At 36.2% G+C, this 27,510-nt stretch overlaps 2 protein-coding genes across 3 annotated transcripts; one reads left to right on the top strand and one right to left on the bottom strand.

Annotated features, from left to right (window-relative positions):
* Positions 1–1,657: 1,657 nt before the first annotated feature.
* Positions 1,658–7,024, top strand: LOC106760924 (nudix hydrolase 16, mitochondrial-like). 2 transcript variants are annotated; one of them, XM_014644371.2, is made up of 4 exons: positions 1,658–2,279; positions 4,209–4,320; positions 5,606–5,713; positions 6,573–7,024. In XM_014644371.2, exons 1-4 carry the CDS (start codon positions 2,206–2,208, stop codon positions 6,828–6,830), a joined length of 552 nt encoding a protein of 183 aa, XP_014499857.1. In that variant the 5' UTR covers positions 1,658–2,205; the 3' UTR covers positions 6,831–7,024. The 2 variants fall into 2 exon arrangements, with proteins under 2 accessions (XP_014499857.1, XP_014499858.1); XM_014644372.2 differs by having other exon boundaries at positions 1,687–2,279; positions 5,630–5,713.
* Positions 7,025–7,751: 727 nt separating this feature from the next.
* LOC106761977 (E3 ubiquitin-protein ligase KEG) lies at positions 7,752–26,732 on the bottom strand. Its single transcript, XM_014645627.2, has 16 exons — positions 25,514–26,732; positions 24,474–24,836; positions 24,153–24,383; positions 23,831–23,959; positions 23,407–23,743; positions 23,165–23,322; positions 20,840–20,997; positions 18,179–18,300; positions 17,912–18,046; positions 17,061–17,185; positions 16,801–16,905; positions 16,463–16,696; positions 10,747–11,080; positions 10,471–10,659; positions 10,050–10,355; positions 7,752–9,372 (listed from the first exon to the last, which is right to left on the bottom strand). The coding sequence occupies exons 1-16, from the start codon at positions 26,284–26,286 to the stop codon at positions 8,158–8,160; spliced, it is 4,914 nt and encodes a 1,637-aa protein (XP_014501113.1). The 5' UTR covers positions 26,287–26,732; the 3' UTR covers positions 7,752–8,157.
* Positions 26,733–27,510: the final 778 nt, after the last annotated feature.

Raw genomic sequence — 27,510 nt, 5'->3', positions numbered from 1 at the left:
AAAAATAAATAGATAAAAAAAATAAAAAAATTGAAAAAGCAAGAAATAAAGGACCTAAAAGTTTTATAATTAATACTAATTGTTTTCCACCAAAAATAATGATTACTACGTTTGAAAATGTTAGGTGGAGAAAATGTTACTATTTTTTCTAAGATGAATTGTTTTATTCCAAAATGTGGTACACGACCACCGCAATAACAATAATAACATAAATATGTTTATTTCTCAACGAAATTACAAATGGTATAAACTTTATGTGTTTTTTTTTTATCTTATTTGTCTATAAGTTATCTAATTCAGCTTTCAAACGTATTTGATCGAACAATTTATTAAAACAAGTTTTCTGAAGGTTGTTGTCAATTTTTTCATAAGAAATGAGATTTGGTGATGTTGACTTCATCAAACAATTATAAATCTTGAGACTATACGAAGTCATATTTTTCTAAAAGAGTTGCTGAGTCATTTTTGTTTACTCTCACATAAAAATAAATAATATGTACTATTTATATATGTAAACTTACTTATTTGATATCTCTTAAATAGTTTAATTAGAGTGAATGAGATTTAAATGTCGAGAATACACAAAAACTCAAATTAAAAAGATAAAAGAAAAGAATATTAACATATCTCTAAATTGTTTAAAAACAAAATGAGCCTTTGTGTTCGAAAGAAGTTTATGTTGGTCATCATTGTCTCCATATATGCAAACCATAACTTCTCATATCAGCATTCACACTACAACTCCAAAGGACACTAATCACTCCTCTTTGCAATGCTTTAACTGTCACTCGAACAATTATTCTAGGTCCAGTCAATCACAACAATCAAGGTCACTATAGTGGTCGTGATGAACGCAATGACTTTTGCTCAAATGTTTCATTTGGTTCGTTTAGCTCTCTTACAGCAGTTCTTTCTCCATCACGGCAGCCACCTCAGTATGTCCATTAGAATCCATAGGGTTAGACTCCCCCTCCTTGGGACATGCCTTCTTGTCCTTATTTCACATCTCAATGGACTTTTCTCGCAGGACCTTCAAAGCAAACTGACATTCTAGATCAAGGTCCTTAGGCCTACACCGTCACATCTTTTCTAAACCTCTCAACTTTAACCATGTCTTGCACACACCCAATATTTTAAAAAGATTAACTTTTGTGTAACAACTCACTACTTATAATAACATTTTTGTTTCCTTTAATATTTTGGTAACACTTTTAATTATCTATATCCCATCACTAATCATACTCATTTTATCGGTCTAATTTCTAATGTTTGACACAATTAATTTAGCTACCCAAGTTCTTTTATTTTATAGTCTCTTCACAATAATAAACTCATTGCTTGTGAACATTTAAATTCAAAAATATTTGTGATCATGTTAATTTTCTTTTTGTGTTATCTAATAACGCTACTTTAATGTTCTTCGATATTTTATATAATGATATTTAGATATCACCAAGTTTAAGTTTATTTGGTGATGGCTATTATGTTCTATTTTTGATGCATTAAATTCCAAAAAAAAAATTACAATTAGATTTTAAATCCAACTTATATCTTTTACACATAAAAAATATAAATTAAAATTTGCATTGTTTCAAAACATTAAATTTACAATGTCTCGTGGATTAAAACCGTTGATTAAGAACGGAGGAGGAACCGGTCCCACAGAATCATGATATTTCATTATCCCATCAAATCAATCAAAAACCCCAACACAATTCCCTGCTTCGGCTGCTACCACGCGTGGTGCTGGTCTCCCCATATCAGAACCTTCAAAACCATTGTGTCCACGTGTCCGTATCTGACAAGCGAATGCATCGGGCCAGAGTGGTCCATCAAGCAGAGCGTCTCGTAAGTGTGACCCAGACGCTGACGAGGATCCACGTGGCGGGGACAGTTCCGATCCGATCCGTTACAATCGCTTCATGCTGTTTCTTCAGTTTCTCACTCCAAACAACACAAAATCAAATCGCTCTCCTTTTCATGATTTTCCGCTGAGTCCTTCTCTTTTTCTCTTTCTCGCTCTTAGAACGACAATGCCGTTTGGTGGTACCGGATGAAACGCGGCCTCGTGGAAGGGGTTGCATAGGTGGGAATCTGGTGCCGGAGGGTGCATAGGGATTCTACAATGGGGAGTTGTGATCGTTCTTTCCTTTTGTGATTCAAATCTAAAGAGAAAGAGAGAGGGAGTTGCTGTTGTTGAGTTTTATGATGGCTGAATTGGTGGCCCGAACGGGTCGGCATCAGCAGCGATACGAACATGGGTATCGACTAATCGCAGGGTTCGTCATTTTCTTCTTCCTTTTTTTTTTCTACTTAATATTGATGAGCAAACGTGGTTTATTCTATATCTACATTACAAACCTAAAAGGAACACGGTAACTTATTTCTTATACATATCACACTATTTTGAACACATTTCGTGTGGGGTGTTCGAAAATTATTATAAATCACAGCAAAAAAAAAAAGGTTTTTTACAGATAAATATTTTTCTTAGTTTTGTAGTTTATTTTTGATAAATTTTATTGGTAAAAAAAAGGTATTGTTGATTGTTCGCTAAAGTGTATTATAAAGACAGATTTTTATTAGAAATGAGAAACCATGCAAGTTCATCTCTACTTTTATACTAATCTATACTATCCTATACTAATGTCTAAATAGGATGTAGGATTTCAATTTTATTAACAGTTTTTAGTGTATAATGATATCTTTATTATTTCGTTAACTCTTTTCTTCATGATAATTGTTACTTTATTGTAGTACCTGTTTTTGTTACTTTACATGAATGTGGACAAAATCCCCGCTTGTGTTACCACTTTTAAAAGAAGTTTCTTGCATGCTGATAATATATATCTTTTTCACTTTTATAATTCCTTGGGAGGGTATTTGGATGCTGGTTAGCGTTTTAACATGAAAAAATTGTCTCAGAAGAAGAGTGATCAGAGTCTTGCTTGCAAAATGCTGGTTAGCGTTTAATTGTAGTTCTGTTTTTTGAAATTATAAGTTTTGGTCCTATCTTCTGGATTTGAGGATTAGACTTCGAGTGTTTGAAAAGTATAGATATGAACATTTATGATTTTAAAAGTGATGACTAAAAACACAAGATGGGTGGGTTATATTTAGTTTGATCCCAAGTTTTGAAATAATAAGTTTTGGTCTTGTTGGTTATATTTCATGAACTTAGGATTTTGTGGGGGTTTTAGGTGGAACCGATGTACTGAGCCAAGGTTCTGTTTTTCCCTTGGGTGTGGTTCTGGACTTCTGCTTGTTGTTTCACGTAATGTCATTAGTTGTTTCTTGATGAGCATTTTTTGTTCTTTTCTATTAAAAAGTATATTATCAAAATAAGAATGTATAATTTGCATACTTATGGGTTTGCATAAGGGAACATTTATTTTCGTTCGTCCTATTTTGACTTAATTACCATTGTTTGGTCTTAAGATTTAAGGTCACTGGAAACTGGTTGCCGAGGATTGATATGGATTACAGATTTTTTGTGCTCTGGCTGTAATATGAGAATGTATTGTTCTAGTTAAACGAGGGAGTAGTGTCCTGTATGAAATGGTATGTGTCGGTGCATGAATTGTAGAAATTGAAAATGGCATGCTGCAAACATCTGCCTTTTGGTTAAGATTCTTTGACGCCTTGGCATCTTTTACTAGTGCTTTTTTTACTATTTTTCTCAGCTTAGGAGGTTTTTTTTTTTTTTTTTCTCTCTCTCTCTGCAAAGGCACTCTAGTGACTTGAATGTAGTTTAGAATCTTCATCTAGGCTTGTGTGTAGGAATTTGTGTTTTTGAGACTTCTTTTCTAGGAATTAGACTTGAACAGTTTGAGAGTGATAGTAATGGCCTGGAAAACGGAACTAACCAGATTTGAATGTTTATGGATGATTTTGAAGATCAGTTTGTAAGTAGTATACTTAGTTTTGTTGCATTACATTGTTTTCTATACCGTTAATATTTTTGATGGAAGATATCTTCTTACACTAAAAAATATTATTTCCATCCAACTAAAATCAACTCGCAGATTTGTAGTTAAAAGAAAAGAATAGGGATATGTTTGTTGTCCAAATTTATTGGCTTTTTAGCTGAAGCAGCTTTTACTATGCTAACCAAGTTTTCTAGCTTAGGAATTACCCCTGAAGTCTGAAAAGTTGGATTCATATACTTAGAGGTTTGATCTGATCTATAGATGATAATTGTACTGCAGGTGTGTTCCATTTAGATATAGAGACGGCAATGGCTGTGGGGATTCTTCTGAAAAGACTGTCGAAGTGCTTATGATTAATTCAACCAGTGGACCAGGTCTTTTATTTCCGAAGGTATGATTTTGGAATACGAATATACTCTACGTTTGTATGCTTTTATTTATTTATTACTAAGTGCCCTGCACTTGCAACTTACACCTGCGGTTTCTATAATTATTCATGAAGAATTTTCTGATGCATTGATTCGTTGAGGAACTATCTGTGAAACAAAATGTCCTTCGTTGTTAAGGACTGTTGCAGTACTTATCCTGGCTTAACATTTTGGACGACAGGTACAGTAAATTTGGATATGATCCCTCTCAGAAAAATAGAGACACAATTGGTTGTATCTTTTAACTAGTGGACCCAATAACCTATCATGGCTGGTCTCCACACAATGACATTTGTGCCTATCTATCTAACAGGGACGGTCTTGCAGCACAAGAGAACGCCAATCCATATGGTTTCTTGTGATAAACAGCAATGGTCATAAAACTTCTCATTATTGACCAAAATTGATGTATTTGTTTTCTTTTAATCATTCATTCTCTTTTGGTATAGGGATATTTTAATTGGTTATATTTCTGCCTTTGATATAATCATAATGGCTTCTTGGAGGAAAGAAAGTTCATAGCCTCGGGGCTTGCCATTTCACGCATTTAATATGCAATATAGACAGTTATTGTTATGCGCATGTAGGGTTTTAGCTCACCTGGTGCATACATGTAGCTGTTATAACTAGTTTGCATGTTTTTAAGAGGTCATCTGCCTATCATTAAGAGAACCTTGACTTGCCTGTAGCTTAATCCCGAAATTTTTCACTAGCTACTTGTTTTAAAAGGATAAGTTAATAGAATGATCTTGTTATCTTGTTCAACATAGTTTATAAAATTTTTCGTATATGTCCAATGTGGATGATGATTAATCATTAATCACTTTCTGAAAATAAGTAATTTGCTTTTTTGCATAGAATTTTTTGATAGAAAAACAGAAACACATCTTCCTCCACCGATTTGAAAGAAGATTACAAAGTGAATAAGGTTCTGGAGTTTCTTTCATCCTAATTTAAACAAAACAAAGAACTGTGTACCTTATATTGCACACTTTAAAGGCCAATCTATAGACACTTGAATAATTCAAGACACTAGTGTAATTCTGTTGTAACAACCTATATTGAACATATTGATGAGACAGTTTTATTCAATTGCGTAGTATGCCCGTTGATGAAGATTTTAGTGCTTCATAATAAATTTCATGCAAATTTGTAGCAAGGATCTGTTTCTCTAAATTAATGTCATTCACATAAGCTGCAAGTTCTTTTTCGAATGGCTCCTGATATGAAATCTCGTTTTCTGATTAGTGTGGTTTTGCTTTGCTATTGAAGGGAGGTTGGGAGAATGATGAAACTGTTGAGGAGGCTGCTGTAAGAGAAGCTATTGAAGAAGCGGGAGTTCGAGGAGATCTAATGGTGCAAAGCTTCTCCACATATATGAATTAATTAAATGTTCTGATAGGAACCGGAATAGAAATGGTAAAACAGAAGTAATATTGATACCGAATTAGAAATATCTTCAAAGTATAGAAACCTTCTAAGAGATGAATAATAGAAAAGAAACCAAACAAATTACAGAAATCATAGAACCCTTTTCTAAGCCCCACCAAATATTCCTCCTTCTAATAAATTCCTTAACATATCACTAGACACCTTTTCCTCTTCATAGAATTTTTTTCAACTATCACTTAACCTGTTCTTTTTGTTTATGCCCCCTTATCACTTTCCTTCTTTATTTGTGAGCTCGTAGCTGATGATCCAATAAGCCCAACAGTGAACCCGTCACATTCTATCTTCTGTAACATTTTGATGTGTTGAAAGTGAATATTTTTGAGGGATCTAGGAAGCTAATGTGAAAATCACATCATGATATCACATCGTATGTGTAAACTAGAAGATGATGATAACAAAATTTTGCAAAAGGAAAAGTAATTTGCTGTAACTTTCCATTTATATGAAACCAGTTGAGGTCACATTTACATGTAACGAGTAAGAACTGGTATAAGTTAGCAAAATTTGTACCTAAAATAATAACGAAAATATTCTCACATCATTGACTCTCATATGCTACTCATTCAGTTTTTGAGCAAAAATATATGATGAGTTTGGCGGGGTTTGAAACCTTTCATTCTTAACTTTCTGTTCCTTGAAATCCGCCAGTCTTATGATTTAATTGAATATAAGTGTGTTGGGTGTTTTTATGTTGCATTTTTGTAGTTTTTATTTAATGGATTATTGCATCTTGATGATTGATATCGTGGCTACTTGGTGTCAGCATTTTCTTGGGTACTATGAATTTAGGAGTAAGACCCTCCAAGATGAGTGCAGTCCAGAAGGTTTATGTAAAGCAGCAATGTTTGCATTGTTTGTGAAAGAGGAACTTGAGTCATGGCCGGAGCAAAGCACAAGAAAAAGGAGTTGGTTAGCTGTATCTGAGGCACTGGGAAGCTGCCGGCATGCATGGATGAGGGATGCCCTGGAATGCTTCTGTAAATGGCATGAGGAGTGCAATGGAGGATCGAGACTGCACTAGGGCCCAATCATTAAAATATTAGGGACAGTTCTTATAGCAAAGATATTTTTCCTATCAGGATGACATAGGCAGAGTCCAGATTCCCGGTTTTTTTTTTTTTTTTTCTTTTTGCTGTTCTCTGCTGAGATTAAAAATATCTTGATGATGGTACTTTAAAAATCTTTTTAATATATTTTAAAACATCAAAAACAGTACCTATCTGTATTTTAAAGACACAACAACCAAGAAAAAACCCAACAAAGAATCTAAATTTGACATAGACAGTGGTTGATTGTCTTTTTGGCTTTTATTTTTCAAAACTATTCTAGAAAGTAAATTCGAAAACCTCTTAATGGAAAGGAGAAGAAATGTTTGATGATGAAATTTTGGGAAGAGTTTTAAAAGAAGGAAGCCTTTGACAATAACAAGAATATAATTTTACACAACTTTCTTATATTAATATTGGTGTTTCTATTTATATTTAGATTTCTAACACTTTCAGCAATGTGAGTTAGATTTTATAATAGATTTCTTATTATAATATATGCTTATAGTAAAGAGTCCATTGACAAGACACATGACCTTGCAATCGGCTGTTGCTCAATACAATATTTACGGATAAAAAGTTTATTAAATTTTCTCATGTAAGTTAATTAAACATATATTTAGTCTTTAATATTCACCACTGGATTTATGAGAAAATAATTTTAGTATGATTAACCCCAAATTTGTAATTTAAAACTTGTGACTGTTTGAAGACTAATTACGTATTAAACACACATTAGGCACCGTGAAAGATGAAAGGAGGAATAGAGCAAAATTATTTTCAAACTTGTGTGCTTCAATATACAGAGAGATAAATAATGGCATTTACAACGGAGTTGACTAAGCAACGAATTGAAGCACTATTTAAGCATAACCATAAGAAACAAACACACAAGATGTATAATGGAATCAATTCTATATTTAATAAGAATTATGCAACTACATACTGGTGAGTCAAAAAAATGCATTAAGTTGACTGTTGAGTACAATTTGTACAATATGCAATAGACATACATATGATGATGATATACACCTCAAAATCTGGGACTACAAACTTGTGAGTAATGAATACAAATGAGCCTTTATATCTCCGCACCACCTTCTGTCAACAGCTTCAATTCTTTCACTCTATTTATTAACATCAATATATGCGGCCAAACGGCATTCCAACCTTGAGAAAGGAGTTATATGGTTCAGAGAATATCTAGTAGCAGAATGCATAAAGCTTTCCACTTTGCACAAGCTCAGCCCAGAAAAACATAGGCTAAAGAGCTAATTTAGAATATTTAGTTATTGTACAAGATCAGTCTTCATCAAGGGCAAGATCAGCAGGATCTCCTATCCATGGCCTCCCTTCCCTCCACCGGAATTTTATTCTTAGTTTTCCATTTGCATCTACCCCTACAACCTCTCCCTTGCTAGCATGAGTCTCCATTCCCCATCCCCAACGTGGGTTCACCAGTCCATCTCTGATCCTTACCTTGTCACCCACTTTAAATGGCCTAACCCGTTCCATTTCCCAAGCCTTACAAAGCCATAGCCTCTCCATGAAACAGAAAGCCACCCAAAGATCTTCATCTTCCATTCTATGCACAACTCCAATGCTTGAATGACTCACTTCACCCCAATGGTGTGTTGGGGTTGAAACCGAAGCTTTAACCCTCACCCAGTCACCAATACAGAGCTCCTTCTCTTCTATCACCTCCACTTCTGATGGGTCCAACATCCATGTTCTGGATCCTGCTGGTGTGTATATTCGAAGCTTTCCATCAGCATCAATAGCCTGTATGGTCCCAAGACTAGCATGGGTATGCCCTGACCATCCAAATCTTGGTTGCTTCACATATTGTTTCACTCTAACCTTCTGTCCAACAAAGAGTTTGTCAAATCTTTCAAGATGTGAAGTAGGTCCTACCCACTTTTCCTGTTCCCCACAAAATCCAACAAAAATGCTTCTGTCCAATTCATCTCCTTCATACCCTATTCCTTGAACCACACCAACACTACCTGGTCCAATTGATTTCCAATTATTTGCATTTTCTGTCAACCTCACCCACTCTCCCACTTCAAATATTTGTTCGATCTCAAGGTCTGAAGGATCTCCTCTCCACAGTTCTGGAAGACCAAAAAATGCGACCCTGACTTCTCCATCAGCATGAATACTGGTTATAACCCCTTGAGATTCAGGCCGAGCTCCTCTCCAGCCCCACCTTGGTTCAACCAAACCAGTTCGGAACCTAACATACTGCCCAACTTTAAAGCTAGGAACCCTTTCAACATCTGTATAATGAGTGATCCACTTCCCTTTGCGAAAACAGCAAGCCAACTCCAAGTATCCAGAATCCTGTACGCTATGCACAACAGCTAAACTTTCTCTCCCAACACTATTCCAGTCATAGCTTGGTCTGGTTCCAAGGCTTGGTTTTGAGCGAACCCAATCCCCAACTTCAAATCCTGGAAGCCGCTCTGCATCTCCAGGAGAAACTTTCCACAAGCTCTGCCTACCAGTGACCCTCACCTACAAAGAAACCAGCAAAATCAATTCTTACATATTAATTATCAAGATGAAATCACTAATACAATTGTTGACTAAATCACAGCGGTCAATACTTTAGTCTAATTTTCTCATACGGCAGGGACTACAACACAGCTAAAAACGAGGTGGTTTTCTTAAAATGACATTTGCACACTTGTTTTTTGTCAAGCACCATCTCACCATTATTTTAGAAACTACAGCCATGACAAGCAAATTCTGATACCCAGTCCACCAGGCGGATAAACTTGGACAATTAATAGTTGCTTACTCATTTAATATTATAATATTTTAATAATAGTCAACCAGTTACTGAAATTTGTTGGCATCACTTCTTAAGTTTAAACCAGCCATATAGATACTGATAAAAAAGATAGAATTTCATGTTACAGCTGGGCTTGTTCAAAGCTTTTCTGTAAAATTTAATTTCTGCCACAAAGACAGCAAAATCACCGCAGATGAAGCCTATTTTCTAGGCATATTTATACAGTGTTATAAACTTCACACAACACAGTATCACTACATAACAGTGTTAAAGAAAACAGTATTAGGTCCGGTGTAGCAATGTAGTTATGGAAGACACTTCAGATGTTATAGTTAGCTTAAAGTCATTCAAGTCGTAGAATCATGCATAATATCTATAAAATACAGATTAAACTTACATTGAGAGCACCATCCATGTCTATTCTCACTACTTTTCCAACGGTAGCTGGTGATTCATTTGACCACCCAAGACGAGGCTGAGTAACTGATGCAATCACATGAATTTCTTGTCCCACCTCAAATGGAGGAACTTTCTCCACATCAGTGACTGAGCAAGAGAAAGGCTTACTTCTGAAGCAAAAAGCAACAATCATATCACCATCCTCATCGAGGCCATGAATTACACCAATGCTATTCCTTGTAATATCTTCCCATCCATATTTTGGAGAAGACACTGAAGCTTTCACTCTTACCCAATCTCCAACCTGCTTTGGCCAAATGAATAATTAAATAGGGCTACGCAATAAGACATCTTACATTAAATGTATAGAAAGAACGAACAAAACTATCAAATAATTCCACTTCAATGGAAATGATTACCTTGAAATCTTCCACCTTCTCCATATCCGAGGGATCAGCTTGCCATGGTATGGGTCGATTTGGTATTTCTATAATTAAGAGACCATCATTCTCAATCTCGCTTATTCTTCCAACACTATGATGTGTCTCACCACCCCAAGCATATCTAGGTTCTGCAACAGACCGTTTCACGCATACCCGATCACCAATCTGTAAGACAAATTTGTTAAAGTCATATAATCAAGACATGAGACAAATAAACGCAATAGAATGAAAGTTATCTGCGTTTTCTCTTACCCTAAAAGGAGCAACATGCTCAACCTCCTCTGGCTCACAATGCCATGGATTTGGAAGATAACTCAGTTCTACTAACAGACTGCTGTCTGGCCGTATACAATATACAATGCCAATGCTTCCTGGAGTCACAGATCCTAGTCCATGCTTTGCAGATGTAAGAGTTGGACGAATGCGAACCCAGTCTCCAACCTTGAATTCTTCAACACGTTCCATCTCTGCTGGGTCAGCCTTCCATCCTCTAGATGCTCCGGGAAACCCAACACGGAGAATTCCATCATCATCAACACATAATACTGTCCCAATGCTGTCACGTGACTGCCCACGCCAACCGAATCTAAAATAGACATAAAGTAATAAATATTAAAACACTATCGCAAAATCATCAAGGATTGCAAGCATGTCATGCACAAGGTTGTCTTCTACACAATCATTTCCTTTCTTGTAAATAAAAGCCTTGAATAGAGAATAAATAAAACAGTATGATAAGTCCACCAAACAGTAAGATTTAAATAGTAGCATGATGACCCCAAACTAATTAGGCACTCCAATCAAATGATATGAACTGAATCAGATTTATAGAGAAAGGGAAAATTCCCTTGATTACAGTATAATTGCAGAACTTCGAGGATCTGCATATCCTAGTGCCCAAAGGCAACAATCCTCTCAAATGACAAGATGAAATCCCTCTCAACCCCTCTTCCTATTTAAATACAACTACAGGTCTATAAGATAAACCCTCCCTCAATGGGCCAAATCAATTGCAGCTCCAGTAGCATAACCCCTTGTATTTCTTAAACTAACATAACCAACTACTAACACGGGTGACCAATGTTAGGATACAAACAAAGTCTCATACCGGATAAAACAATCGATGGAAATGGATTTTTATACACATAAGATACCTCTATTGGTAAGAGACCTTTTGGAATGGTTACCAAAAGCAAATCCGTAAGGACTTGACCCAGAATAGACAATATCTTAGCACTGTGGAGACCTATGTGTGTGTTAACCATCCCTACAACCAAGGTGAAGAGCATTTGGTTGTTGCAAAAAGGTTCCCTCTTGGTTCTAACTAGTTGAAGCATGACGATCAAACCAACCCATCTTGTCTATGAAAAATAGCCTTTAATCCACCTGGATCAAACAGAAACATGTCAATGCCCCCTTGCTGCTCGTCTAATGTTGTTTTCAGCAGTAAGTTTTTCCATGGATTGCTTAAAAATAAGAGGTTGAAGCAATGTTCCAAGCCATATATAATCAATCCTAGGGCCATACGATGGTTTAGTGAAGATATTTGCTAATTGATCATTGGAATCAAGAAAATGAGTAATAATGTCTCCATATAAAATTTTTTTGTCAAATGAAGCAACAATCCATCTCAATATGTTTGGTCCTCTCATGAGATACTAGATTTGAGACAGTATGAAGAGCAGTTTGGTATCACAAATGAGACACATTTGTATAACTTCCCCCAAATTTCAGCCCATTTGTATAACTACCTACAAGAACAATGTCATTAATACACACCATTAAGTAGATAGACCCAACGGTCAAATGATGATAAAAACACAAAATGGTCAAGTTTGCTTTAAGTCATACCAAATCATTGGACAACTATCTTGAATCTACCACACCATGCCCTGGGAGATTGTTTAAGATCATACAAAGATTTGTGGACTCGACATACTTAACCAAATGACTTCCCTTAGAAACAAACCGAAATAGTTGGTTCATATATATTTCCTCTCATAAATCGTCATGTAGAAAGGCATTTTTAACATTTAACTAGTAGAAGGGCCAACATCAAAGTGCATCCATGGCTAAGAAAGATATAACAGAGGCAAGGCCATCTTTGATTGCAAAAACCTACCTAAAACCAACAATTGACTTCCCAAGAAACAAAAGAGCAAGATTCCATATAGCACTATTCTAAAGAGCACACAGTTCATCCAACATTAGTGCTGTCAAAACGGGTCACTCTGCCCAATCCAGTCCAACTCACCACAGGTTAGCTTAGTGAGTCAACCCAACCCGACTTATTTATTAACGAGTCGAAGAAATTCGAACCCTGCCCTACCCACCATGGGTTGATGGGTTAAACGGGTTGGCTCATTGGCTCACTTAATACAATTTTTTTGTAATTCAAATTTAAATAATCTAACTCTAAAATGATGTTAAACTCCAAAGACAATTCAAAATAAAAAAAATTAACATAAAACTCAAATGTAATCCAAAAGCAAATCCAAAAAGCGAATAAATAAGTTTATAATATTGATAATTGTTGTGTCATTTATCCATTTATAAAATTAGAGTTTTGAATGGATAAATTTATAATATTTTGCTATCTTGAAACATCTTTTTCTTTACTCCCCATTTACAATAGAATAAAAAAAAATGTTAACTAATAATATTGAAACATAAAATAATAAATAATTAAATTAAACTAGGTGGGTTGGTGAGCCAACCTAGCTTACCACGGGTTCAACCTAGGTGAACTGGGTTCTAAGTGAGTCGGGCTGAAAATTGGCCCGTATAAAAAAATTCAAACCCAACCCGGCTCAAACCCTTGGTGGAGCGGGTTGGCCTGCGGGTTTAACCCATTTTGACAGCACTATCCAGCATAGTTTGTCTCCAACAAGAGTGGGTGAAGGCATCACCTACACTTTTAGGATTAAACACGTAAGAAATGAAAGAGAGACGAATGTAATGGGATGGAGACAACCAATGATAATCAAAGGCGGGATAATGAGGGGAAGGATTATTAGTAGATCATGTTCAATAGGCATAACCAGAGGAGAAAAAGAGTTGGCATTGAAGTATATCAATAGGTGCCCCAATAGGAAAGTGTTGCCTCCAATGATAAACTTGGAGAGGAGGCTAAGTTGATGGATTTAACATTACACAAAATATGTCTATGGGATCAAAGGCAATGGGGTTTGTAAAAGGGGCTTGGAAACTCTCATAAGGGAATCTTTGCAAAGTGGGAAGAAGACTCAAAGGTGACATCAGTTGAAATCAAATAACAAAAGGGGGTGAGAAACACTTATATCCTTTATGATACCAAGGGTAGCCTAAGAAGACATACTTATGAGACCTAGCCAATAGTTTATTAAGATCAAAATTGGGATTATGAACAAAAAGGTGAACCCAAAAACACGAGGAGTTAAAGGGTGGGGAGATTGATGAGAAAACAAAAATAGAGTGAGGTATTTGGTTAATAAGAACAAAAGGTGGCATGTGAATGATAAGATAGCACACCGTTAAACATCACCCTAAAATTATCGAGGAACACAACCATGAAAAAGAAAGGGGTTATTCTTGCACTTTGGCGCTCCATTTTGTAGAAATAGGCACATAAGGTTTGATGAAAAACACTATGGGAAGCCATGAATGTCTAAAAAGAATGGGAGAGGTACTCAGGAGTGTTATCAATACAAAATATTACAAATAGAAATACTAAACTAGTTTATAACTTCATTATAAAAAGATTGAAATATGGAAAACAACTCAATGATTTTCATTAAGAACAACAAAGTACTTTGAGAATAATCATCAATAGATGTTACAAAATATGGAAATCCTAAAATGAATGTAACACGGCTCGAGTCCCACATATTTGAGTGGACTAAAGCAAAAGGAGACAAAGTTCTAGTGGGGACACTACTAGTAAAAGAGCTACAACTAACTATGTTTGCATAATTGACAAGACTCACATTATGTTGTAGCTTAGCAAAGCTAGGATGACCTAATTGACCATGGATGAAAGAAGGGGTATCCACCACAAAGCTTGCATGAGTAGAAGTCCTAAGTTGATAGAGAGCATAAGACTCGCTTTTGATGCTAATCATCCAACCCGAACTCCAATATGCAAGGGTGTAGTCTAGTAAAAGAGATAATATAATCAAGGGAGCAGGTGATACAACTACGGGATGATAATTTAAATAGACATAGGGATATAAAGTATATTGCTAATGGATAGAGAAGGGAGGTGAATTGTATCAACATAAGACAAGGCTCAAAAGCCATTAGCCATACTGATGGAAGGTTAATAACCAGAAGAGGAAAGACTTGATACTAGAGATTGACCAATGGCACCAAAGCCCAAACCGAAGGACCAAGGGAGGTGGAGCGAGTGAGACCAGCAAATGAAATGCCTATGTGGGGAACAAAAGTAGTAGAACTAGAGGTTTGATCTTCCTCATACCGTTTTGAGGAAGTCATGGAAACAAGCCAAAGGTCGAGAAGCATCAAAAGGGGTGTCGCCAAAAGCAGTGGGCACAAATGTTGTATGTCCACCAACAATAAACTAAGGGAGCAACCATACAATGAATAAAATTGATCTATTGTGTAGCACAAGTGAGGGCGATTACCAAGTGAGAGCAATTACGATCATCACATTGAAATACTAAAGCCAAGGAATCACTAGGAGGGATAGCTAAAGGTATGTCAAGGGCTATCCAACCCAACACATGCAATAAAATGGACCAAGCAAGTTCAATGTGGGTATAGTAGAACTCAAAATTTGATCAAGAATTGACTAATGCTAATCAAGAAGCCCATACAAGGCCATTAACATAAAGAAGGTTTGGCGTTACTCAAGTTCCTAGACAAGAGTGGCAGCAAGGGGCAACAGTTCGTTGAAGTCATGTAGGAGACCATGAACTTTGCCTAAGTACACAGCCATCAAAGCATCTAGGAGCGATGGTACTCGAGATTTCAAAAAATGCCATAAAGATATTGAGTATCATTGGTGTAAAACACTCAAGCCTATTCCCAAACCCCACCACATGTCTCATGGGCACAAAATATTTGCCTCAGGGAAGGATGAAATGTCAACTTTAGAAGACTACAAACTCCAAAATCAACTTTGGACCAATGAGAGCGATCTTTTAATCAATGGAGTCCGTTGTTTAGGTAAGATAGCCAATATAACCTTATCCCTTAAGCAAAAGTTTGATATCAGATGTCCAAATGTCATAATTGTTGCCATCTAAGTAGTCAATGGAGAGTGGGACATTGACATAGTAAAAATAGCATATTCACACTGACCAATGCTCAAAGTCACTAAGGGCAAGTGGAGGAGAGAGAAGCACTAGACTTAGAGAGAGAAAAACACATCCACAATTGGCACAAGACCACGACGTTGTGACCATGTTAGCAGCACAATGGCAAGGTGTGGTCGCTGGTCAAAATGGTGATGGCAGGGCCGAGACACAGAAGGTGTGCAAGGCAAATTTTGACATTGATAAACAATGGGTTCACAAAGAAGACACCACTCAGAGGAATAGGCTCTAGATACTACGAAGGAAAAAATAGTATACATTTAAGAGATATAATCCTCCTCTTGATTTTCCAATTAGCACAGCTGAGGACAATATATTCATATTGCTAGCATAAGTATTAATATTTGGGTAGAAAGTAGTTATGTTGGGTTCCTGTTATACCTATGAGTTGTACCTAGGATTCTAGTGCAGTCTTCGATCTTTCATCTTCTCATTGTATCATATTTCTATCATTATAAATAGAAGATCATAAGAGAGGTCTTTCAAGCCCTCTAAAATATATATTTCTCACTTTTTTAATCTTAAGTATAAAGCATTACATAAGAACGGCCCAAACCCATATACCAAATGTATCTAATTGACATCAAATATAAAGAAGCCCTACCATACAAAAAATTAAGAAAAGAAAGTGTCACAGTCATGTAAAATTATACCTAGGCTCTTTTACATCTTCTTTCAGTTGTACATGTTGTCCCCTGTCCAATGGAATGACTTTTATAACTTCATTTGCCAGAAGATGAACCTCTCCAGAACAAAATGAAACAACGAGATTATCTTTGTCTGGAACACTTTGCACAAAACCAACACTTTGTGGATTAGCACCTTGCCATCCATGTGTTGGAGTTGTGACAGATTTTTTAAACTTCACCCACTCTCCCACTTCAAATCTATATGGTCATCAATAAACAAAATTTTAAACATATTACTCAAATATGGGAATACAATAAATCTCAAAACTTAAAGCTAGCATATAATGATGTCTTCCACTCACGATGTAGGAGACAAATGAACTCCCCTATTTGAGAGTGCTTCCATCAGATCTTCGGATATCCATTCTCGGGGGAGCGCCTCCAAAATGTCACGTAGCGTCTTGCCACTATCACAAAAACATAACCCCATCAGTCACGGGATAATCAGTTAAATAGGACTAACATGAAACAGTTAGTTGCAGTTTCAAAGTTATGACAATAATTTTACAAATAAGTATGATGTTCAAAAAATAATAATTACAACTTAACGAAGTGCCTTTACCTGTGGTTTCTGACTTCAATATCAGCATCAGGATTCATTAGCATAATAATAAGCCAGTTCATATTTTCACGAATCATTTTTGCTGTCTCAGCTGCTATATGGAAAGCATTGTCACCGTCGTCATCCTGACAGTTATATTAGAACATTAAATGGCCAGGACAAAATGGTAAAGATTCCTTCCAAACTACAGGGAACATGTCAACTTCCAATTATTTCTGCTAAGTAAACAAATTGAAGCCAAAAATATGTGCTTTTGTTATAAGTTAAACACTAGTCGCACACTTTTAGGGTTCACCATAAAATCCAGTGCAAACCGTTCAAATATATATAAAAATAAAGAGCACAACAAATTAAAAAGATTCACAAAGACAGACTTAATGTAATGGAAACAATCACACGCCCAAGAATAAAAGTCAATTATATTCTGTCTTCTCCAGTTTATTTAATCTGTTGATTTGTAATAGGAATCACATTCCTTAGATTTGTTAGCCCCTCAACCACCTTTACAGGTATCAACATCATTAAGCTTGGATTACTCAATAATAAAGAATGACTACATCAGATACTGAACTCAGCAAACTATATATCATGCGATAAAGACTTAAGGTAGAAAATAGAAAGTTATATGAACTATATGAGAAATCGGGGTGAAACAAGACTTAACAACATACTCAATATGCTGCCAGAGGTTGAAATTTCTACATTAAAATGGTATGCTCCCATTCTCCTCATCTTACAAAAAAAAAAAAAAAAAAAAAAAAAAAAAAAAAAAAAAACTAACGGACAAGTACAACAGTACCTAGTTATAATTGTAAATGATCAAACAGGAAGATGAGAACTTGAATGAAAACCTGCAAATTATAATCTGCTCCAGCAGCTAGAAGCAGTCCAACACATGCCTTAGCACCCCTAGCTAAGGCCAAGTGAAGAGGAATACTGTTGTGCACATTGCGAATGTTCACATCAACCCCAGCAGCCAGAATAACCTACTCAAAACACCCAACACATAATAACATGAAGTACAAAATATGTATATTTTAGCACCAAAAAATATATTTACAAACACTACATCATAACCAAGAGGCTCAATCATTGTCATCAAGAAGCTCATTCCTTACCTGAACCAAGTCGACATCATTAGTCATAGCAGCTGTATGCAATGCTGTCCTCCCATTTTGTGAATCTTGAGCAGAGGGATCAGCTCCAGCTGCAAGCAGTATCTGCACCAGTTCTCTGCCCTCTACATTTGGCACAGACAAACAAGATCAGAGAATTCAATTATGTCAATGAAGAGAATGAATAGCATAAATGATATTAAAAATACCCGTGTATTAACTCCCAAATTTGAAAAATTAATTTGACGAGGTGTTATCAATGGCAGATAACAGGCTATGATGACCAGCAATAGATCCACAATGTAAATATGGCAGATGGCAATACAGATAATGGGAGAAATACAGAGAACATGCATTTTTGTATTTAATTGCAGAGATAGAATTGCAGTGCAGAGGAATTTTCAGAAAAGTCAGAGCATAGCAAAAAAGAATAGGACATTGACTGGTTTAGTCAGAAAGAGAGGCAACACGAAAGGATGAGTCAGAGAAACCATGCAAAATAGCAAGACTGGGGGTGAAGAAGAAGGATAGACACCAAAGATCTTGAGTCTCATTGCTGGCTGGTCGCGGGAAGAACACACTGGAGATGACAGGACAAGTCACTGCTAGCGGTTTTTGCTAGTTGTTTGAGAAAAGACAACCATTTCGGATATTTAGGGTGGGCCGTCATATTTTAATGTTTGGGCTGGGGCATGAGTTAGACTCTAGGGTATTCTAATCTTATATTTTACATTTATTCGTCTCCTTTTTCATAATTGTCTTCACCATTACTGCCATGGCTACTACAGCTTTTAAATTAGAAAAAAAAATGAACTTTTGTAGTTTTTTCTCTATTTTTTATATTTTTATATAAAATGATAATAATTTGATATGATGTGGGCATACAAAGAATTAAAATTGGTTTGTGCAGAGTTAGGACACGCACATAAGTTGTACTACAACTAAAGACCAAATCTCACAAGTACAATAAGACTCCTACCTATCCCCTAATTAATAAGGATACCAAATGAAATTAGGAAACAAATCCTTTTGGTGATCATCGATTAGCAAATTGATAGACTTCACAACGTATTATTATTATACTCTAAATAAACAAATTTGTCTGTTCGAACTCTTCAAGTGAAATAAGTGTGCGGAAGAATTTGGTGTTGAATCTTGGGAAAATCATGGAATTTAGAGTATTATAATAATACGTTGCGAAGTCTAAATGATTATAATAATACTCTAAATAAACAAATTGATTCAATCTCACTAGAAATAGACTCCCCGAGCAACTTCAACCCATGACTTTGGTGTTGAAATTCCTTGGTTGTTAACCACCAACTGTCCTTGGAGACTTGTAAATAAATGACACACAACAAGAGCATTACAGCAGTTAAAACTTACAAAGCATAAGGATGACAGATGGTATAAAAAAATCAAAGACAGATTGAAGCACAACTTATGTACTGTTATTAGAGGAAAGTTGGAAATACTGGAGAAAGGTTAGACGAGAGAGTACAAGCACAGAATGAAAGAATTATAAAAGCTAAACTTGGCTAAGCAATTGGAGACACAAAGACATAGGTTGAAAAATCGACTTTTAAGGGGCCGCCGGTGGCGACGGCCACCGCCCACCAATGGCAACGAAGACAGAGTAGAAAAGGATAAGAGAATTCGCTCTGATACCAAGTTGAATATAGTAAAAATTATATATGGGATTAATCTCCCTTGTATTTACACATAGATCCTTTATTTATAATAGAAGAAATATGGACTAAGCCCAAAATACAAATAAGAAATATAAACAAACTAACTAAAGATAAAAGATAAATATAAACTAAAGATAATATCTCTAATAATAGCATTATGGTAGAACTATAATGGTTATTCAACAACATTGCATGGAATAATATACTACAGTTTATTGGAGAGCATTGGTCCAGGCCTTTCCTCTGAAATAATTTAGTTTAATCAAGGCTTTGTCAATAAATAGCTAGTATAAATTTTGTGGCATAAGCAGTTCCTGAAGTTCTTTGGTGTATTAATCATGGGAGTAGAATGCACGATTCAGTCTCGCACCTTCTGTACTTCTTGTGGGATAGAATATCTTCGTCATGTCCCTTTGAGGCTTAGCCAGTGGCTACTTTAAGGTTGTCACTGAAGATGGGGCCAGGTTTGCTAAATTTTTACAAACTCTTTTTGAATTTTTTTTTTCTGTTATTTCAGAACTTTTAGGTCTTCCACACCTAATGTAAAACAGGCTAATATCTACTTAGGGTTTTCACAGATCTGTTAGGCCTTATCTTCCTACAATTGAGATTCTATTGGTTAGAACATATGAAATTTTTTTATCATATTTTAAATTACCATCATGATTTGTTTCCTTAATTAGTTAGGATCACAATAAGCGATAATAAGGGTTAGTGCTCTAGGTTTTAAAAATATCAATACATTGCCAGACACTCCGTGAATATCAACTCCGTGTTCCATTATTTTTTTCCCTCATTCATCTCTTCATCTATGCCTAAACCCATAATTTCAACACTCCTTCCTTTTTATCTAAACTATTTGAAATTGATAATATCCATTATTGAAGAATTTCTAGTTGCACCAAGTAAAATAAATAAGTTGAAAAAATAGTCAAATTTTCAAATCATTATCAAACAATTAAGTTTTAGATACCTTTCTCATGGTCTTTCTTAGAAGCAGCTGCCATGCACAATGCAGTGCCAATAGGGCTTGGTATGTCAATTGCTTCAGCAATCTCATCAGAAGTTGCAACTTCTGCCCATCTCTTCACAACAGCAACATTCCATGTTGCCACACACAAGTGCAGTGGTCTGAAACACCAGAGTAAAACTGTACTATTAACGGATTATTATATATGCATGTGAGACAAAATATCAATTTAACACAAATGATACAGTTCACAATATGGGGGGTTCAATTATCTAGAAGATGACATGTTAAAAGAATTTTCTTTTCTAATACTATAACTTCAAAATAGAAGCAACCTAAATTTTAAATCTGAAATTCCAAGAAATATGATGAGCAATTAAGCAATGCGATATTGTTCATCAGATAAAATTAAAGTGGTCCTTTGCAAAAACAACAGACTGAATCCAGTGATATTTTACTTGATTAAATATAATTGATATTTTAGCAGAATTTGCAATGAATTTCTCAGTAACCATCGTAAGGATTAATTTATAGAAACTATCACTTAAAAATGAAAACTTTTCAGGAACTTCCTTTACAACTCAAATCAGGATCAAGAATTGGTTCTGGAGAATTCTGAGATTAGTATGGTTTTAGAGAAAACTGAAAAGTTTGCTGTTAAATTTCTATATCTCTAAAGGGATCAGGATTTATTGTACAAATATCTGTCCAATTCTTAACCAAAACAGCAGCTTCTGGTAACTAACTATGCTGAGCTGGCAGGTTACCTAGAGTATAAAGCCTTTTTACATAATGAACCAATAAAAAAAGTATTTATACTATCAGGTTCAAATTCCAAACAAGAATGACTCACTTTCTCTCATTTTTGGTTTTCCTATAATGGTCCATTGGAAATTAATGATAGTTTAGAAATATTGTACTGTAAAGTGAAAGGCAAAGAGCTATCATCCAAAGATGAAATATAAAATCCAACAATGCATGCATAAAAGCCCAAGCAAAAACCAAAAACACATGCATAAAATCCAACAACAAGCAAGCTTCACTCAGTCAGCTTCAAATCATTAAGTGAACTAAAGATGCAGATTAGGCGTAGAATAGACATAAAAGAAAAAAAAAAAAAAAAAGCCATTATCCTGTTCCCCTCCTTAAATGTTTACAGCTATAGAAGTGTATAAGAATAAGAAAAAACAATTAATACAGTAATTCATACTTCGTGGAAAGTTGCTATGAAGTATTTATACTGCCAGGTTCAAGCTCAGAACAGGAATGGCTCACTTTCACTCATTTTTGGTTTTCCCATAATGATCCATGGGCAATTAATGACAGTTTAGAAATATTGTACTGTAAAGTGAAAGGAAAAAGCTATCATCCAAAGATACAACTTAAAATCCAACACTGCGTGCATAAAAGCCCAAGTAAAATCCAAAAACACATGCATAGAATCCAACAGCATTTTCCGTAACAAGCAAGTTTTGCTCCGTCAACTTCAAATCATTAATTGAACTAAAGATGCAGATTAGACGTAAAAAAAAAAATCCCTGTTCCGCTCCTTAAATGTCTACAACTATAGATGTGTCTAAGAATAAGAAAAAATAATGAAACAGTAATTCATACTTCATTGCAACTAAACAGGCTGAGTTCCTACGAAGTATTTACACTGTCAGATTCAAAACTCAAAACAAGAATAACTCACTTTCTCTCCTTTTTGGTTTTTCAATAATGGTCCATTGGCAAATAATGATAGTTTAAAAATATTGTACCGTAAAGTAAAAAGAAAAAGTATCATCCAAAGATGCAAAATCAAATCCAACTATTTATGCATAAAATCCCAAGTAAAATCCAAAAACATGCACAAAATCCAACAGCATTTTAGGGAACAAGCACACTTCCTTCAATCAACTTCAAATTACAAATTGAACTAAAGATGCAGCTTAGACATAGCATGGACATACAAAAAATGTCACTCTCCTATTCCCATCCTTAAATGTTTACAACTATAGATGTGTCTAAGAATAAGAAAAAGTAATAATACAGTAATTCATACTTCATAGCAACTCAACAGGCTGAGCTGCATCTTTAAACATGAAAGTGATACCCCAAGTTAAGGAGTGAACAGGACATGAAGACGGCAATAAATGTGAAATTAAAAAGATGACAAAATGACAGCTTCGGCAGAACTGTTTCTTTCCTGTGTAATAAATAATAATAAATAAGCTGTGGCTGCATTTCACAATAGTTAATTAAGATCACAATATCATACCTATATATACCGATTGACACACATGGAAAAAAAAATCTAATTATATAGAAATATCTGTCAATACTCACGTCAGGTTCTTTGAATTCACGATGGACATTGATTTACATCCTCCATTCTCCAATATTACAAGTGCACAGTCCGTGTACTTCTTGGAAATTGCTCTATGCAGAACAGATTCACCTTCTTCATCCACCGCATTAGGATCAGCTCCGGCTAATAGTAATTCCTGTTATTGCTCAACAAAAATTCTAGATGAATACAGTTCTAGTGAAGAAGAAACTTCTAAGTATAATTTATGTTAAAAACATACTCGCATACAATCTGGCTGGCCATGATAGGCACAAACGTGAGCTACAGATGGACCAATACCGTCTCTCAATCTTGACTGCACATTAGCATTTCTTTTCATAAGGCTACAAACACATTCTAGGGACCCAGCTGCTAATGCAAAAACAAGAGGAGGATCTCCATCTTTGTCCAATACATCAACATTTGCTTCTCTATACTCCAAAATTGTCTCGACAAGTTCTGCACTGCCCCGTCTACAAGCTAAGTGGAGAGCTGTTTGTCCATGAGCATTTTGTGCTTCCAATAACGAAGTTAGGTAGTTGCTGCCATTTTCTAATACAGCCTTTGCAAGAAGATCTCTGTTCAAGAAATGCATGCAGATAAATTAAACGATAAAGTTTAAGAATAAATTAGCTCAGACAAGAAGTGATGTGACACCAACTAACCTAACACCTGCAGTATCTCCTTCAGACACAAGTTGGTGAAGATGGTTAGGGTTTTCCTGAGGAACTTCCAATTCAGGTACAGGTGAAGGCTCGATCACATTTGATACAGAGCCCTTATTATCTAAGCCACTGTATTCACACAAATGTATAAACAGTGTATAAGACATGCTGCTAGTTTAACATCAACGACAACTGTCCATCTGGCTCATTCCAATGAAGCTCACATTTCCATACTAAAAATCATAAGTAGTCTTAACTTCCCAATCTGTCAGAACCAGCACAGAAAGATGCAATAATGGTTATAATAGCTTAAGAGACTTACTTATCAGGGCTTGCAGGAGGGCTGCGTGGTATTTCCTGCAAATGACGGAGAAATATTGCCAGCATAGCACTAAAAGTAGGCCTTTTAGATGGCTTGAATTGCAAGCACTCTCCAATCATCTTCCACAATTCCCTCGGAATTCCACCTCCAACCACACTAGCATACTGTGGAGGCAGTTTCTTAGCTTTAACAACAGCTCGATAGATTTCCTCTGCACTTAAACCTGCCCAACTGCATGTAGAATTTGCACTAAGAAACTTGGAAAAAGAGGGAAGAACATAAGAAATAAAAGTTGAGTAAAGAATGAGTTGCTCCACGTACGGAATGGAACCCGTGCACATCTCCACCAATGTACAACCAAAACTCCAGGCATCTGATTCGGAAGATATACCTATTCCATCATCCCAAAACAAATTTAACGACTTCTTCACAGGTTCCCAAGCCTCCGGTGCTGTATAATGTGGGCTGAGCATTATACATTCCATACAGGAATGGATCTTCACAGAGTCACACTCTGGTCGTGCCTTCCAACATGAAGGCTTCTTCAGAATTGTAGCAAGTCCATAATCAGAAACCACGGCGTGACCATTTGCGTCAAGAAGAAGATTGGATGGTTTTAAATTCATGCAAACAACGCCTGCAGCATGAAGTTCAACGACCCCTCGGGCAATGTCAGCCCCGTATCTACATTGGAAAAATTGTAACGTCATTATCCGTAGTGCCAAGGGATATTGAAATGTAATATGATATTATTCATTCCACAAAAATGACTTTATCAATACCCCGTCCATATTAAGCAAAAAAATCAAAGTTCTAAATCAACCTGACCCATTCTTTCTGAAACAATTTCATAAACATATTATTCAACTATTTCTCTGGTTGCCTAACCAAAAGAAAAGTACATAGGCAGCCAAGAAAAACACAAAGATAGCGTCTCCCTCCAAACACTGGTTAGCCAATGACTGGCAGGGACATATTAACATCACATTTTCTCCAAATTTTAACCAGAAAGATGATCACAACAAGAATGCATATAATTTAGCACAGCCTACTTAGACATTGATACATTATCCCCAAATTTTAACCAAAATGATGCCCTTGCTGCATATCAATGCTATCAAACTGCGACAATACTGATAGTGTTTCAAAACGCAGACCACGTCACTTGAAGCTGCAGCTACAAATTGAACAAACAACCCAACTATAGCTGCAACCTTAACTTAAAACAACAATAATCAAACAACCGCAATTTAAAACCACGGATACTCACAAAACAAATCAAGAGAAACCAAACTAACCAAACTTCTGGCAACAAGATTAACCAGAAGAGTAAACAAAGAAAAAAAGAAAAAGAAAAAAACCTTAGGACTTGTTCCAAAGTGAGCCTTCCCTCATTGCGCTGCATCTCGGACTGAACCGATCCATAGCACTTATCCATCACGAGGCACAAACTGTCCTCCACCCTCATTGTCCCATGGAAAGTGCACACATTCCTACACCACATCGAAGCCCTGCGCAAATCCTCCAACTTTCCCTGAACCCAATCCAAATCCATCCCCTCCACCACAGTCACCTTCTTCACCGCCACGCTGTGGCGGCACCTCCGTCCCCCTTCCACACCACCGCCACCGCTGATCACCGCCATCCACATCTCCACTCCCGCCCTCCTCCCCTCTCCAATCCGCCGCACCAACTTCAGGTCCTGGTGCGCGCCGCCACCGACCTCGATCACCGGCTCGCACCCGCCAGAGCTCGACGCCTGCGACTCGCGGCTGTTCCGTCGCCGCTTCTCGTCGTCCTCATCCTCCTCCCCTCCAGCGTCCTCCTCCTCCTCCTCGTCGGTGTAGTCCCAGTCGAAATTCTCCCCTCCCCCTCCACCCCCGACGCCGTTGGCGGCGGCAGTCGTGGAGTGGACCAGCGCGAGCACCGCGTAATTCTTCCGCAGCGCCTGCACAGAGTTCCCCACGGTGGACACGTGTCGGCACTTGGGACACGCCAGCGTAGCGTCCGAAGAGGGAGCGAACATTCTAGAGAGACACTCTCTGCAGTATCCGTGGCCGCATTGGAGCAGAAGAGGAACTCTCTCCTCCTCGTTGTAACGCGTTTGGCAAACCGGACAACACGGGATTTTCATTTCTCTCTCTCTCTGTATCCTTTCTCTATCTTTTCTCCACTTATTTATACGCACGCGCCACTGACGAAACGGCGCCGCTTTGATCCAAAATTGGACCGCTGACGATCTCCTTTACGCGGAATTAATGGTGGCGAGGTCTGTGATTGGTAGATCCATTAGCCGAACTCAGGGAAATCCCTTAAGCTTCATCAATTAAGCTAATCATAAACCAAATCTAGAGAGATAGAAAAAGGGTTTTAGAGAGAGAAACAGGAAAAGTGGTTCTCAACAAAAGGGAAAGAAAAATTATAACAAGGAGATTTTTGTATTTAGATCTTTTCTTTTTTTTTTCTCTTACTGTTTTTCCATTTTTGAGAAATGCGTTTGGCTTAGGTGGGTAGGAAGGAAACAAGGAAGGAAAGAAAGAGAGTTAGATGATGTAGGTGGCTTTGGACTTCAAACTCAACACACTTTGCTTCACATAAGTGGCATAATTTTCAGTTTTTTTAGGCCTACTTTTGGTTTTATATTCTATTTTATAATATGTGTGTCTGAATTTTTCTTTTAAACTAGGTTTTGTTTGGGTTGTGATTGGCAAGATAAAGTGTTCTTGGAGTTCTGTGCTTGCTAAATTTAGAGTTCCACCTATATCAATACCACTTTTTTTTCTTTATGCTTTTGCAACCTCTCAAACTCCTTCCTAAAATTCACCCCTTTTGGAAAAATAATGCTCCTTTATTCCATCCATAAAATGGAAAAAGGAAATACTCAGATGCTATCATTCTATATCCATCCAGAAATTGTTTTTCATTCAATTACAACATTTTTTATTTTTTATTATTTTCAATTTTTGTTCACCACTGTACAGAGCACTGTGGAATCATTCACAAGATTAAATGTTAGTAACTAATTTATAAATATAATTTTATTATAAAATGTTTCTAGTAGAAAACATATATAGTTCTAATTGTAAGAGGAAAGAATATACTTGGTTTTGGTTTTGTATTTACTAGCACAACAAATATTGAAATAAAAGTCAAATAAGTCAATGATCCTAAAGTAAGATAATATTAAATTCATTTAAATTTTAATTATTTTAAAAAGTAAGTGACAATTTCTCATTTTTAACTAAAGATAAAATCAATTTAATATATATATATATATATATATATATATATATATATATATATATATATAAATCTCGTCTTACTAACTGATTTTATAGGATTAAGTTATGTTAAAGTT

The sequence above is a fragment of the Vigna radiata genome, chromosome 5 (assembly GCF_000741045.1).
Source record: "Vigna radiata var. radiata cultivar VC1973A chromosome 5, Vradiata_ver6, whole genome shotgun sequence".
Lineage (NCBI taxonomy): Eukaryota > Viridiplantae > Streptophyta > Magnoliopsida > Fabales > Fabaceae > Vigna > Vigna radiata.
The sequence above is the reverse complement of the archived record's forward strand: the minus strand, read 5'-3'. Positions and strand labels throughout refer to the sequence as shown.

Excerpts from the sequence above, each read along its gene's own strand:
- LOC106761977 (XM_014645627.2), bottom strand. The coding sequence starts at position 26,286 with ATGAAAATCCCGTGTTGTCCGGTTTGCCAAACGCGTTACAACGAGGAG. Across the intron at positions 18,301-20,839 it reads TAAGAAAGACCATGAGAAAG|AGGGCAGAGAACTGGTGCAG; the intron begins GTATCTAAAACT and ends TGCCAAATGTAG. Across the intron at positions 10,356-10,470 it reads AGAAGGTGGAAGATTTCAAG|GTTGGAGATTGGGTAAGAGT; the intron begins GTAATCATTTCC and ends TGGCCAAAGCAG.
- LOC106760924 (XM_014644371.2), top strand. The coding sequence starts at position 2,206 with ATGATGGCTGAATTGGTGGCCCGAACGGGTCGGCATCAGCAGCGATAC. Across the intron at positions 4,321-5,605 it reads CAGGTCTTTTATTTCCGAAG|TGTGGTTTTGCTTTGCTATT; the intron begins GTATGATTTTGG and ends TTTTCTGATTAG. Across the intron at positions 5,714-6,572 it reads GAGTTCGAGGAGATCTAATG|CATTTTCTTGGGTACTATGA; the intron begins GTGCAAAGCTTC and ends ACTTGGTGTCAG.